Genomic DNA, 14,295 nt, shown 5'->3' with positions numbered 1-14,295 from the left:
TGTGATCGGACACGTTTTTATGTCTGACAATAACAATGTAATTTTTGATAATGAAGTGGGAATTGTAAAGACAATGTGAAATAGAAAAGTGTGAAAAAATAAAAATCAAGATAAAAGCAGGCAGTTCTTCAGTAGTTATTACGCCAATTGGAAACATGAAACTGTATAAAGCCAAAAAAATTTGGCCTCAGGAATCAACTCTTAGATGTCAAGAACTCGAGTCAACTATGAGAAAAGAGGATAAGTAAAAAAATGTTTATTGTTAATGTTACTCCTCTCAAAGCTTAATAAAAGAGTCAGTTATGAAGTGAGTGAAAATCAACAAATGATCTGAGGGAGGGTAAGATTACACTTCCCCCATTCCCACTCCATCACTACAAAACATTTGATTCCCTAACATGTACAGTCTTTTTTCCACTCCTCTACTTTCCTCCTTTTCTACTCCTCCTCCCCCTTCCCCCCTCACATCCAACCATAAGCAGCACTTTACCGTCCCCCAAATCTACCCCGCTATCCCTCTCCCTCCCCACCTCAGCCTCTTCCTTACCCCCACCACCCAGATTGCTTCTCCCCTTGATGCACATTTGCTCACAGTCTGGCCTCAGTGGCCAGATACAGTGGTCATGTGTGCGTGAGTTGTACTTGTGTGAATGTGAGTATGTTGTGTACTCCAGATGAAGGCATTTTGGCTGAAAGCTCACATGTTTAACAGTCTTTTTGTTGTGCCTGTCTGTGACCCAACATCTCATCTGTAAGGTGAATAGAACCATCTTTTCCATAATATTGTCATTATTCTGCCCTGGATTTTGCATACTTTGAATAAATATTGCGGGCCCAACTGGGCTGCAGCACCAGAAGAGTGTAATTGGCTAGCTCGTAGATTTTCACTGTGTCAGTTTTTGCTGCTAATTGGAGTACACACTGTACATAAATCATAAGTTGTGGTTCATACGGTGTCTGTATCAGCTTGGCACCCCAAGTGTCATCTTGTGTTGCCTGGGCCCTTACTGGCTCTGATCTGAAGACAGACATGGCATTCCAGTATAAGCTGCCAGATATGGCAGTCATGTGTGCTTACTTGTGGGAATGAATGTGTGTGTGTGTGTTTCCTTTACTGCGGAAGGCTTTGGCTGAAAGCTAATGTGTAAGTGTCTTTTTGTTGTGCCTGTCTGCAACTCAGTGTGTCATCTATACAATGAGTAGTAATCACTCTTTTCTTTATATTGTCATCTAAAAGCTTAGCATCAAATTCATTCTTGTTTATATGCTTGTTGGATACATTTCCTCCTTCCATTATTTGTGTTTTACCGACGACTTTATGTACCGTATTAATATACCCAGAAATGTAGCTCTAAAATACTTTTGCTTTAAATACATCAGTCAAGTTATGAATCAAAACAGCTATTGTACAATGTCTGCAACAACATTCACTCTCATCTAAACTATTTATTTGTTAATTATAAATGAAATGCAGAGGATTGTGGATACTCTAAGTATTAATTTATTTCATTAACTAGTTTTCATATTGCAAGGCTGTAATAAGACAAGCCAAAAGCCATGTAACAAAAAAATTAATATCCTAGAATTCCCATAATTTTGGGGTTTTCATTTATAACTACACTCATACTCATAAATTACGGATAATTCTGATACATGGTGAAACAACACTCTCGTGGGAGGTTTGTGGGTTTAAATCACCTCGGGGTATGACCTTGCAATGCATCTGACCTGCGGTCATCGCACTGTGGCGCTGGCAGCAGTCCACACACACAGAGGTGTGTCGGTGCATGCCAGAGTACGGTGCAGCGAGTAAATGTGTGCAGACATTTTCAGACGTGCTAATGGTGACTGTGTGTTGAAAATGGCTCAAATAACACATATTGATGACCTTATGAGGGGTAGAATACTAGGGTGACTGGAGGCTGGTCAAACACAGCAGGTCGTATCATGGGCCCTCTGTGTGTCACAAAGTGTGATCTCAAGATTATGGCAACGATTCCAGCAGACAGTAAACGTGTACAGGCACTACAGTACGAGACATCCACAGTGTACAACACAACAAGAAGACCAATATCTCACCATCAGTGCCCGCAGACGGCCACGGAGTACTGCAGGTAGCCTTGCTCGGGACCTTACTGCAGCCACTGGAACAGTTGTCTCCACACACACAATCTACAGCCGACTAAACATACATGATTTATTCGCCTGGGGACCTGCAAGGTGCATTCCACTGACCCCTGGTCACAGGAGAGCCCGTAAAGCCTGGTGTCAACAACACAGTACGTGGTCATTGGACGGACGAGTCCAGGTATAGTCTGAACAGTGATTCTCGCCAGGTTTTCATCTGGCATGGACCAGGAACCAGATACCAACCCCTTAATGTCCTTGAAAGGGACCTGTATGGAGGTCATGGTTTGATGGTGTGGGGTGGGATTATGATTGGTGCATGTACGCCCCTGCATGTCTTTGACAGAGGAACTGTAACAGGTCATGTGTATCGGGACGTCATTTTACACCAGTATGTCCGCCTTTTCAGGGGTATAGTGGGTCCCACCTTTCACCTGATGGATGATAATGCATGGCCTCACCAAACTGCCATTGTGGAGGAGTACCCTGAAACAGAAGGCATCAGATGAATGGAATAGCCTGCCTATTCTCCAGATGAAAACCCGATTGAGCACGTCTGGTATGCTCTTGGTTGACGTATTGCTGCACATCTTCAAACCCCTACGACACGTCAGGAGCTCCGACAGGCACTGGTGCAAGAATGGGAGGCTATACCCCAGCAGCTACTCAACCACTTGATCCAGAGTATGCCAACCTGTTGTGCGACCTGTATACGTGTGCATGGTGATCATATCCCATTTTGATGTCGGGGTATACGTGCAGGAAACAGTGGCGTTTTGTAGCGCATGTGTTTTGGGATGGTTTTCTCAACTTATCACCAATACTGTGGACTTGCAGATGTGTGTCATGTGTGTTCCCTATGTGCCTATTCTATTAGTTCCAGTTTTGTGTATTGCCACATTGTGTGGCACCACATTCTGCAATTATCCTTAATTTATAAGCATGTGTGTATTAAGTTTTTCTGCCAATCAAGGATCACAGAATCAATTCATATCTATTTGTCATTGTCAAAAACATGTTCTAAATGAAATGAACTGCCTGAGATGATATAGTTTTCAATAAAAGAAAAAGTGTCTTATACAAAAATTTCACTATTGCGAAAGATATCATATATGATCTGATTAGATATCACTCCAAAATAATAGCCCAGTAACATATGATTTTTTTGCAATATCATGACAACCAAATACTGTGGACAATTGTAAAATATACACATTCAAGCTCAGTACCTTTGGCAATGTCTCAGTCCAGCAGTATCCAACAATCATCACTACTGTTTTTTCACCATACTATTAGCTGAGATACTTTGGCTTTTTTTAAATTATTAATTCTCTTAGAGATATCTGACATGCAAAAGACTTACCCGCACTAAAGCAACAAAATTTTCTCTGTCAGATGGGACACCACCTCTTTGTGTTGGATACTCCCAGTCCAGGTCCAACCCATCAAAGTTGTATTTCCTGCCAATGACAAACATCAACCAATACTTTGATAATGAATAAATTCATTTGGATTTCTATAATAGATATATGCTGGTGTATATTCATTGAATAAATAAGTCATCAGTACATCCAAAGTGACACTACAGCTTGTGAAAAATATATCAACACAAAGCTGTCAAGTAAGGACATAACTTATGAACGTATATCAGTGGACAATAGGTTTTCAAACACTGTAATTGAACAACTGATTATAAAACAAAACAGCAGAATTTAGCAATGTTGCAATCTGAGACTTTAAGGAAACTGGTTTGATCTTGGATGATCAGCCCTACTCACTGCATTATCTTCATCATCATTATTTCTAACTCTACTGTGAACAGAAGAGTAACTATTTAATCCAAAACTCTGTTCCGTTTTTCATTACATGTGGTGTTCCCCAAGGTTCCATACTGTGTCCACTACTTTTGCTTGTGTATATTAATGACCTGTCATCTGTTACATTACTAGATGCCAAGGTTGTCTTATTTGCCGACAGGGGCGGATCCAAGGGGGGGAGGGGGGGGGCAATGGGGGCAATTGCCTCCCCCCCGGTATGTGGCCGATCTTTTTTTCCTGACTGCTTTAGGGGCTGATTACATCGGCATCTAGTATGTTTTACTTGAGGTCGAAGATGCAAAAAATGGCACGCAGTTTGATGTAACAATTCAAAAAGAGACCTTGAAGCCTCTTCCATTTAGTGAATGAACTACAGAAGAAACAACTATACTTACGAATAAAATAATAAATATTCGCTGAGGCATGAGCAATCTGTGTCCCTTTTTAGCATTTTCCCTGTGGTGCAGTGCAGATTTAAGAATGGAACCAAATGAACATTAGCATTTTTATAGATTATTTTACATTAGCAGACAAACACAGAGTTTTTCAAGTGCACGTGTCGTATTTGAAGAATATTTTTTAGGTAATGCAGTAAGTTATTTCATTAAACACACTTAACACATAGCGATACATAATTAAATTAAAAACAGAATATATATATAAACAAAGATGATGTAACTTGCCAAACGAAAGCATTGGTATGTTGATAGAGACACTAACAAACACAAACACACACACAAAATTCAAGCTTTCGCAACTCATGGTTGCTTCACCAGGAAAGAGGGAAGGAGAGAGAAAGACGAAAGGATGTGGGTTTTAAGGGAGAGGGTAAGGAGTCATTCCAATCTCGGGAGCGGAAAGACTTACCTTAGGGGGAAAAAAGTACAGGTATACACTAGCAGACACACACATACACACACATGTCCATCTGCACATATACACACACAGGCAGACATATGATATGTCACAGCATCTTTGTTTATATATATATATATATATATATATATATATAAAAAAAAACAAAGATGATGTGACTTACCGAACGAAAGCACTGGCAGGTCGATAGACACACAAACATACACACAAAATTCTAGCTTTCGCAACAAATGGTTGCTTCATCAGGAAAGAGGGAAGGAGAGGGAAGGACGAAAGGAAGTGGGTTTTGAGAGAGAGGGTAAGGAGTCATTCCAATCCCGGGAGCGGAAAGATTTACCTTAGGGGGAAAAAAGGACGGGTATACACTCTACACACACACATAACCATCCACACATATACAGACACAAGGAGACATATTTAAAGACAAAGAGTTTGGGCAGAGATGTCAGTCGAGGCGGAAGTGCAGAGGCAACGATGATGTTGAATGACAGGTGAGGTATGAGTGGCGGCAACTTGAAATTAGCGGAGATTGAGTCCTGGTGGGTAACGGGAAGAGAGGATATATTGAAGAGCAAGTTCCCATCTTCGGAGTTCGGATAGGTTGGTGTTGGTGGGAAGTATCCAGATAACCCGGACGGTGTAACACTGTGCCAAGATGTGCTGGCCGTGCACCAGGGCATGTTTAGCCACAGGGTGATCCTCATTACCAACAAACACTGTCTGCCTGTGTCCATTCATGTGAATGGACAGTTTGTTGCTGGTCATTCCCACATAGAATGCATCAGAGTGTAGGCAGGTCAGTTGGTAAATCACGTGGGTGCTTTCACATGTGGCTCTGCCTTTGATCGTGTACACCTTCCGGGTTATATATATATATATATATATATATATATATATATATATATGTGTGTGTGTGTGTGTGTGTGTGTGTGTGTGTGTGTGTGTGTGTGTGGGCGCGCGCATTTAGAGTATTAATGGTTTTATGTGGAATTAATTTTTTGGAAGACAGGTACCAAAAAATTTGCCCCCCGCCCCTGACTGAGGTCCTGGATCCGCCACTGTTTGCAGATGATACAAACATTGCAATAAATATTAAATCAAATATAAATTTAGAAAGGTAAGCTAATCAAATTTTTACTGACATTAATAAGTGCTTCATAGCTTCATATCCAATTCACTGTCATTAAACTTTGAGAAGACCCACTATATGCAGTTCAGAACTTCCAAGAGATTTCCTTCTAGTGTGCGTATAAAATATGATGACATGGAAACAGGAGAAGTTGAGAGAGCAAAATTCTTGGGATTACAACTTGATAACAAATTCAGTTGGGAGCAACACATTAATGAACTGCTAAAGCACCTAAACAAGTCTGTGTTTGCAATGCGAATGATGTCAGACATAGGAGATATAAATACAAAAAAACTGGCATATTTTGCTTATTTTCACTCCATTATGTCGTATATTATCATATTTTGGGGTAGCTTCACAAACCGAGAAAAAGTTTTAGAGTACAGAAGCGTAAAATAAGATTAATGTGCAGTGTAAATCCAAGAACATCATGTCGAAATTTATTCAAATTCAGCTTCTCAGTATATTTATTCCTTATTGAAGTTTGTTGTAAATAATACACCTCTTTTTCCAACTAACTTCTTAGTACACAGTATCAATACTAGGAATAGAACAATATACATAAAGATTTAAAATCACTTACTCTTGCCCAGAAAGGAGTCCAGTATTCAGCAATGCATATTTTCAATAAGTTACCAGCAACCATTAAGAGTTTAGTTTCAGACAAGACACAATTTAAACATAATTTATAAGAATTTTTGGTGGCCAACTCCTTCTATTCCATCCATAAATTTCTCAACAAGTGCAGTAGACCATTTTAATGAATATTTATTATACTTTAATATTTGACAATACTTGGTTGTGACAGACAAGCAACTTCCTACTGTGTGAATGATGAATGTATGGAAAGCAGATGTAAGTCTTAAGTCTGTAAATAGTGGAAGTTTAATTTTAAATCTTGTACATAATTTGACTGTTCTTAACTGAGCATCATTGAAATGAATAATTTACTTTACTTTTTGACAATACTTGGTTGTAATAGCCAAGTAACTAGCTACTGTGTGAATGATGGATTTAATGAAAGCAGATGTAAGTATTAAACCTGTAAATATTAGAAGTTTAATTTTAATTCATGTACATAATTTTACTGTTTATTGACTGAGGATCATTAAAATTAATGAAACTCAAGTTTTTGTAATTATATTTTTGTGATGTGTTTATCTGACATGTTCCACACCCAGGAGGATCCCCTCTTTTGTGGGTGTGAATAATTAATCTAATCAAAATAATTGTAGATGCCTAAATAATTATTTTTTTAAAGTCATTATCTATTGAAATGTCTGACAAAATGATTTAATACATTGAAATTTACATACACAGCAAGAATGAATCCACAATCGCTCACATTTGGGGGGAAAAATCTACCATACATGACTTTACTGAACTATTTCAACATGCTTTTAAGATATCAAAGGGTGTATCCTGCACTGCTTTCTGTGACACATATATGTGAAACATATGCATATGTCAATCAAACTCCAATTAAATATTGCTAGTAGTGGGTTTGTTTGAAGCAGTGCACAATGTCAGATTTTTTCCAACACAGGAGTTATTGTGTAACAATTTCTTGGGCATTTATATGAATCCATGGTGTCTGTTCTTTTGAACATCTCCAAAAGAACAGACACCATGCATCCATATATCTGATATGCCTAGCTGGGCAATGGATCCACCCTCTTCGATGTGGATACACAAATACGGCTGGCCTCCTGTGGGCACCTCAGAGTAACGAATGGGAGTACAATGGACACGGACTGTAGATAGGTGGCCCTCAATGGGTATGTCGATCCGCCACGAGGCATACCGATATTGTATGTGCAGTTGCAATAATGCCGTGTCCCGGATGGCGCAGTGGCTAACACACCTGCCTAGTAAACAGGAGATCCCAGGATCGAATCACGGGCTGGCACACATTTTCACTCGTCGCCACTGATTCTGCTGGATGTCCCACTGCAGCTGACAGCAGTGATCCCCTTTAATTTACATATAATTTCTCGAGCTTCCGTGAAACACTGCCTTGCTTCTTTTTTAGTCTGTTTTTCTTATGTTAGTAACATGCAAATGGGTAAATTTTTTCTGCTGGACGTGTTCTGTGTATATTACATCTGTTACAAGCAAAGTAAGCATTCATTTTTGAATTTGACACATTAAATAAAGCAATTGTGTATATCGAGTATGTGACATGCTCTGTCAGATGTGAAAAATCTAAAATTTTACAGGAAAGAAATTATATCAGACAAGCAGCTATTGATGTGGCTACGGGAACCACTATCCGTAGAAGACTTGTCTTCAGATACTGACACAAAGTCTAAGAGACTGATGCAGCAACAGAGCAGTCTAACTCCAATTCTGTAACTGCATCTACAGTACCAGTTATCTGCAACTTCTGCAAACCCAGGTGTGTATCGAGGTAGGGACGGGAAAACAAAATGGTTCAAGCATAAAGTCTCTACAACAAAACCTGCTTGTCAGAATATTGTGAGCCAGGTGTAAAGGGGGAAGAAAATTTTGAAAACAGTTCTGGATTGCTGGAAATTATTTTTTCCAGGCAGAGTAATTATCGTGTTGAAAAATAAGCATACCAAGAACCCATATTTAACAAATGCAAGCTGACATTTTTCTCCAATTTTAGTGGTCAAAAAACAGGCCTGCAGCTTAGATTCATGGGCAAAGCCTCAGGAAGTTCTGAACAATGCTGCTAGAAGCTGGGATAAACAACACTTTTTGAAATATTCATAGCAAAAATATCTCTTTACATACACATCATCAAAATGGACATTGGCAAGCATGGTAACTACAGTTTTACATTAGGACAACTCTGCCTCCATTTGGAAACTGTCAGCACATGTCAATGTACATCTGACCACTTCTCAATGCTGTCAATATTCACAATGTAACAATAATAGTTGTTTCACTGCTGTAATTTAATTTCATAGTCATGAGTATAAATGGGTTCAACATTTGAAGATAAATGAGCTTTAACAAGATGGTGCAGTGAGGTTTGCCACTCAAAGTCCACCTGCAGCCGTATATTTGAGGTGGCTGTGCCCAAAGTTGTTTGACAGAAGTAGGAGACACTCTGGGAGAAAGATGACATAACTTACAGTTCATGCTTTTTATGGACCACTTGTGCTGGAAAGGATACTGTATAAACAAATTATGTTGTTTAGAATGTTAAAAAAAAGTAATCTAACAAAGTCTCAGTCTAACTTCTACCATATACAATACAAATCAGTGTCTTGAATAAATAGACTGCTCTCTGCAAAATTTATTTCCTTTAAATGAAGTGTGACATTATGTCAAGTCAAAACATAACTTTCTTGGATGAAAACACTATATTTCACTGAAAGAAAAAAAATACTGCAGATGATATTCGTGTGATACGGGAAGACTGACATTCTCCTGGAACATGAGTTGTGGTACAGTCTGTAAAAGTCTTAGTGGTCCCAGCTGCCCTAGTTAAGTTGGGAATATTTCAACAGATGTGAATTCTCACTGCTGTCAGTGTTTGCAATGTCACAGTAATATTAATTGTCCAACAGTAAATTTAATTCCATGTGAATTACTACAGATAAGTACTACTCCCAGTAAATCCCTGATAGTTGGGTTCACTTTATACTTTATCCGTCATATGATGGGCCATATTTGTTTTGATTTTTAAGTTTTGTTTCAAATACAAGTAATTTTTTCCCTTCAAGTTGCATTTCTGGGGTGGAGCTCGCATTTGAGGTCACCTTACATTTGTACATTTGGGTAAATATGGTAGACACGATGCTAGTAGCTTATTCACAGAAGGTTGGAGACTGCGAGACTGCTTACAGACAAATTTTGAAGACTTATGTTTTCCTTGATGTTTTATACCTTGCAGCAATTTCTCAATACTGATAAACTATGTGCCACTGGTGGCTGTGCAGCAGATTTTTTTAAATTTTGTTGATGAGCAAATGGAGGTTCCATACTCTTCTCCAAGTTTGATGAAAAGTCTACGAGGGCAAGAGGGAGGAAACAGAAAATCACAGATGACCTGGTGCCAATTAGAGATAGGAAACCACAGATAAAGTAGGGAAGGAAATTCAAGTTCAGAGAGAAGAAATTAAAACACTGAGGTTTGTGAATGACATTTTAATTCTGTCAGAGATGGCAAAGGACTTAGAAGAGCAGTTAAACAGAATGGATAGTGTCTTTAAAAGAGGTTATAAGATGAGCATAATTAAAACTAAAGCAAGAGTAATTGAATGTTGTGGAATTAAATCAGGTGATGCTGAGAGAGTTAGATTAAAAATGAGGCACTTAAAAGCTGTAGATGAGTTTTACTATTTTTCCAGAAAAATAACTGAATATGGTCAAAGTAAAGAGGATATAAAATACAGACTGGTACTAGCAAAGAAAATCATTCCTGAAAAAGATAAATTTATTCACATCAGATATAAATTTACATGTTGGAAGGTCTTTTCTGAAGGTGGAACATAGCATTCTATAGAAGTGAAACATAGGTGATGCAAACAGTTTAGAAAAGAACATGAAGATTAGAAGGATAATTTGGATGACTAATGAAGAGGTAATGAATCAAATTGGGGAGGAAAGAAATTTATGAGACTACTTCACTAAAAGTTGTAGTGGGATACATGGCTAGACTATAGTAAGGAGAGTCAAATAAATGTTAAGTTCAGTAATATTACAGAAATGAAGAAATTTTGCACTGGGTGGACTGCTGTGGAGAGCTACTGTACATCAAACAAGCCTACAGAATGAAGGCCACATCAACATCAACATCAACAACAACATAACATTTTGATCTCTGTTGCTAGCTTCAAGTATTTTACTTTAAGTTGTCACTTATTAGTTTCTATAAGAAACAAGGCTGCATGCTTGAAATTGGTAGTTTTGCATTAAATTACTTACCACAAACTGATTTGCAGCAGGACATTTCTTCATCTTCTTTCTCTGTTTTGACCATTATTTCAACCATTTCTTTCATTGAGTTTTCACATGCACTCAGTGCTCTCTCACCTGGTGAGTCCCCTCTTTTCTTCAGTCCATGTCTTGCCACTTTTCAACTTTGGCATTTTATGGAAATGTTGATGTGTTCCAAGTTTATTGTCCAATATTTCATGTTCCTCGATGTATTAATTTGTGACCCTGCTTCTTAAAGATCCTGGTAAACCTCATAGCACCCTCGGTTCTTTCGTCGAGGTTAAATTTTTCTCGGTCATTCAATTTGTTCTCCTTCATGTTATATGTCCTTAGAAAGCAATCCTCCTTTGGCTCATTGTTTCTGTCACCTTGTCACATGTGAATACAATTTTTGCTATGTCGTCTTCTAAACTCACCATTCTCTCTTACTGAGGCAACAAACTTATTTAAGATCTTTCCTTGGTTTCCAGCTGCTCATCCAGATCTTTCTTATTCATTGTGAGGTACTCCACTGTTTACTGTGACTCTGGTCAAATGAATGCACAATTATGTCTGAGCCTGACATTAAACAACATGGATTGTTTTTAGCAGGCACCTCTAATCAGTTGGCATGATGCTTCCACTTTGGTGATCTATACGTGAAAGGTTCTTCTTTAACAATATTTAGTTCCACCCCCCCCCCCCTCATTAAATAACAGGCCATTTTGTTACAGTTCTGTATAAAACATTCAAATGTTAACAGTTTACAGGCTGTTTAATATAACTCACTTGTATGCTTGTGCACATGCTACTTTTTTACAGATGATCCATACAGTGTAGGTGACTGTACAGAACAGTGAAAAATACTCCAGTTACCAACAGCAGTCAATATAAATTTATCTAGCGGTATGTATGGTGGCACAGAAATAAGGAATATTTTAAGTTTGCTACACGCCAAATCTTGGTTGTTGCATCTCTCTGTCCCTTCCACCTGTTCCCTATCATTTGTCCCCTCCTGCGAATTCTCATATTACTTTAATTGAAAGGTTTTTTACATTAATTGAAAGGTTTTTAAATCTTGTTTGTTATATTTGATTTTTTGTCATGCTTTTAATGTTTTATCAGCTGTCCCTCCTTGATCTCTTGTTCTGATTAGTTTTTCCTCTCTCTACCTGTTTTTCCCACTTCATCTTCTGTTTTCCTACTTTTCTACTTCATCTCCCTCTATTGTGTACCCACCTAATAGTTGTTTCCTTTGCACATCGTGCAGGCCATACAAGCAACCACCCTGCCAATAGGATGTGAATAAACATTTCTCATCAAAACCGAGATATTTTCCTTGTATGGCCTGGGCTGTTTATCATGGAGTTACACGTCACCTCCATAGTGTCTGGAGCACCAGGAGGTTACAGCACAGAATGTTGTCAGCAGGGCACTGTTTTGCTATGCCAGATCATGTGTCCTTGCAATGCCATGGAGATATCCATCAGTGCCCAACTATTTAGGCTACTACTGGTCCCAGCAGTTCAGTCCAGTACTACCAGTTGGTAGTACCAGCAGTTTTGTCTCAGCACTCCACACTGGCAAACCCAGCCCAGTTGATTCAGGTCTTCACCAACAGTATGTCAGCCATCACATGCTGGCAGTACCACCCCAGTAATGTCCCAGGTCTTCATACTGTCACCTACAATGAATCTGGGGTTCATTGTGTCGGCACATAATAGACAACATTACAGGAGAGGTATTTCTGTTGTATATTATAACTGAATTTAATTTTGTTAGTAAAGTTATTCTCTTAAAAGTGTCTTCAATTTCTCCTCAGTGTGAGCATAGTAGTAGTAGTAGTAGTAGTAGTAGTAGCAGTAGTTTATTCATCCAATGACAATGTACATTGCATGGATTTCGTCAAAGAACATAGTATAACAAAAATAAGATAATAGTGTACAGTTTCCTACATAATACAACGGTTCATTGTACCCACCACAATATTTTTATGCAATACAACTTTGATTACTGTCATATTATAAAAGTATGAGAAGGATCTTTTACATGAAATACATTAAAAGTAAATAATTAATTTAACACTTTTGTTAAGAAAAATTAACACTGAGGCTGTGGCAAGCATTAGATTTATTCTACCATTAACATATAGTAAATGAATGTAGTTACTTGCTACAAGGTTACTGCAGATATTCATTTACACTATAACAGCAGTTAGTCATTAAGAATTTAAATATTGCTTCCTTGAATGTAAATAATGTTTTTATTTCTTTTGGCTGAATTTGAAGTTTGTTGTACAAAATAGTACCCAGAATGGTGGTTTGTTTTTGTGTTAAAGCCTTGTTTACTCCTTTTATGTGGATGTCATTGCACAGTCTTGGATTGTACGAGTGAAGACCTGAGTTGGTTTTGTAATCATCAATGTACATTTTTATATTAATAACACTTTTTTATATAGAGGCATGGTAAGGGTAGAATATTTAGGTGTTGTCATAACTGTTTGGAAGGTGTTAGCCTTTCACTGTTTGAAATTATTCTAACAGCACGTTTTTGTAAGGTGAAGATGGTTTTCATGAACCCCAGAGGGTTAGGCCATAGGTGATAGAAGAATGGATGTAAGCAACGCAGACAGTTCTCTGCTGCACTCTTTACTACACTCAGTACTAATTGTGCGCCATGCAAAACAAGCAGAGCTTAACTTATTAATGAGGTAGAGAATGTGGGCTTTCCAGTCTAAATTTTCATCAATTTGCACACCTAAGAATTTTGTGGCAGCTACCCTTTCAGTTTGTTTATTTTCAATTTTGAGGTTCACATCATGATGAGACTTTGTTTTCCTGTAATGTATATAATTAGTTTTTGAAATATTTAAGGTTAGCCTGTTATGTTCAAACCAGTTTTGTATGTATTCCAAAACCCTGGTTGCAGATGTTGCAAATACCCAATTTATGTCTGTTACAACAATATTTGTGTCATCAGCAAACAAAGTTATGTGTGTACCACTAATTGGGATCTTGATATCATTAATATATACATAAGAAATAAGAGAGGTCCTCGAATGCTGCCCTGAGGTACTCTGATTGGTACAGTCTGCATGTCCGATCTGTACACAATGCTTTGGTTTTTATTGCTTGCTGAGGTAATTTCTACTGCCTGTTTTCTATTGCGGAGGTATGACTGAAACCATTTTAGTGCAACTCCTCATATACCTATAGCTTCTAGTTTGTCTAGCAAGATATCATGATCAACAGTATCGAATTCCTTTGATAAGTCCAAGTTTATTCTTACTGTACTGTTATTTCTGTCAAGTCCTATTACAATGAATTGAGTAATTGCTATTTCTGTACTCATGCCTTTGCAAAAACCATGTTGGTTTACAGACAATTTGTAATTATATTTCTCATGACAGTCTCTACTATTTTTGAAAATGCAGATAACAAAGCTATTGGTCTA

The 14,295-nt window shown here is 38.0% G+C and overlaps 1 protein-coding gene across 1 annotated transcript in view; it reads right to left on the bottom strand.

Annotated features, from left to right (window-relative positions):
- LOC124555382 (probable chitinase 2) overlaps positions 1-14,295 on the bottom strand; it is a 324,834-nt gene that overhangs the window by 124,847 nt on the left and 185,692 nt on the right. Inside the window, exon 4 of the mRNA XM_047129277.1 lies at positions 3,491-3,587. Coding sequence (XP_046985233.1) covers positions 3,491-3,587 — 97 coding nt within the window. The remainder of the gene's footprint in view (positions 1-3,490; positions 3,588-14,295) is intronic.

This window comes from Schistocerca americana, chromosome X, assembly GCF_021461395.2.
Source record: "Schistocerca americana isolate TAMUIC-IGC-003095 chromosome X, iqSchAmer2.1, whole genome shotgun sequence".
In the NCBI taxonomy this organism is placed as follows: domain Eukaryota; kingdom Metazoa; phylum Arthropoda; class Insecta; order Orthoptera; family Acrididae; genus Schistocerca; species Schistocerca americana.
The sequence above is the reverse complement of the archived record's forward strand: the minus strand, read 5'-3'. Positions and strand labels throughout refer to the sequence as shown.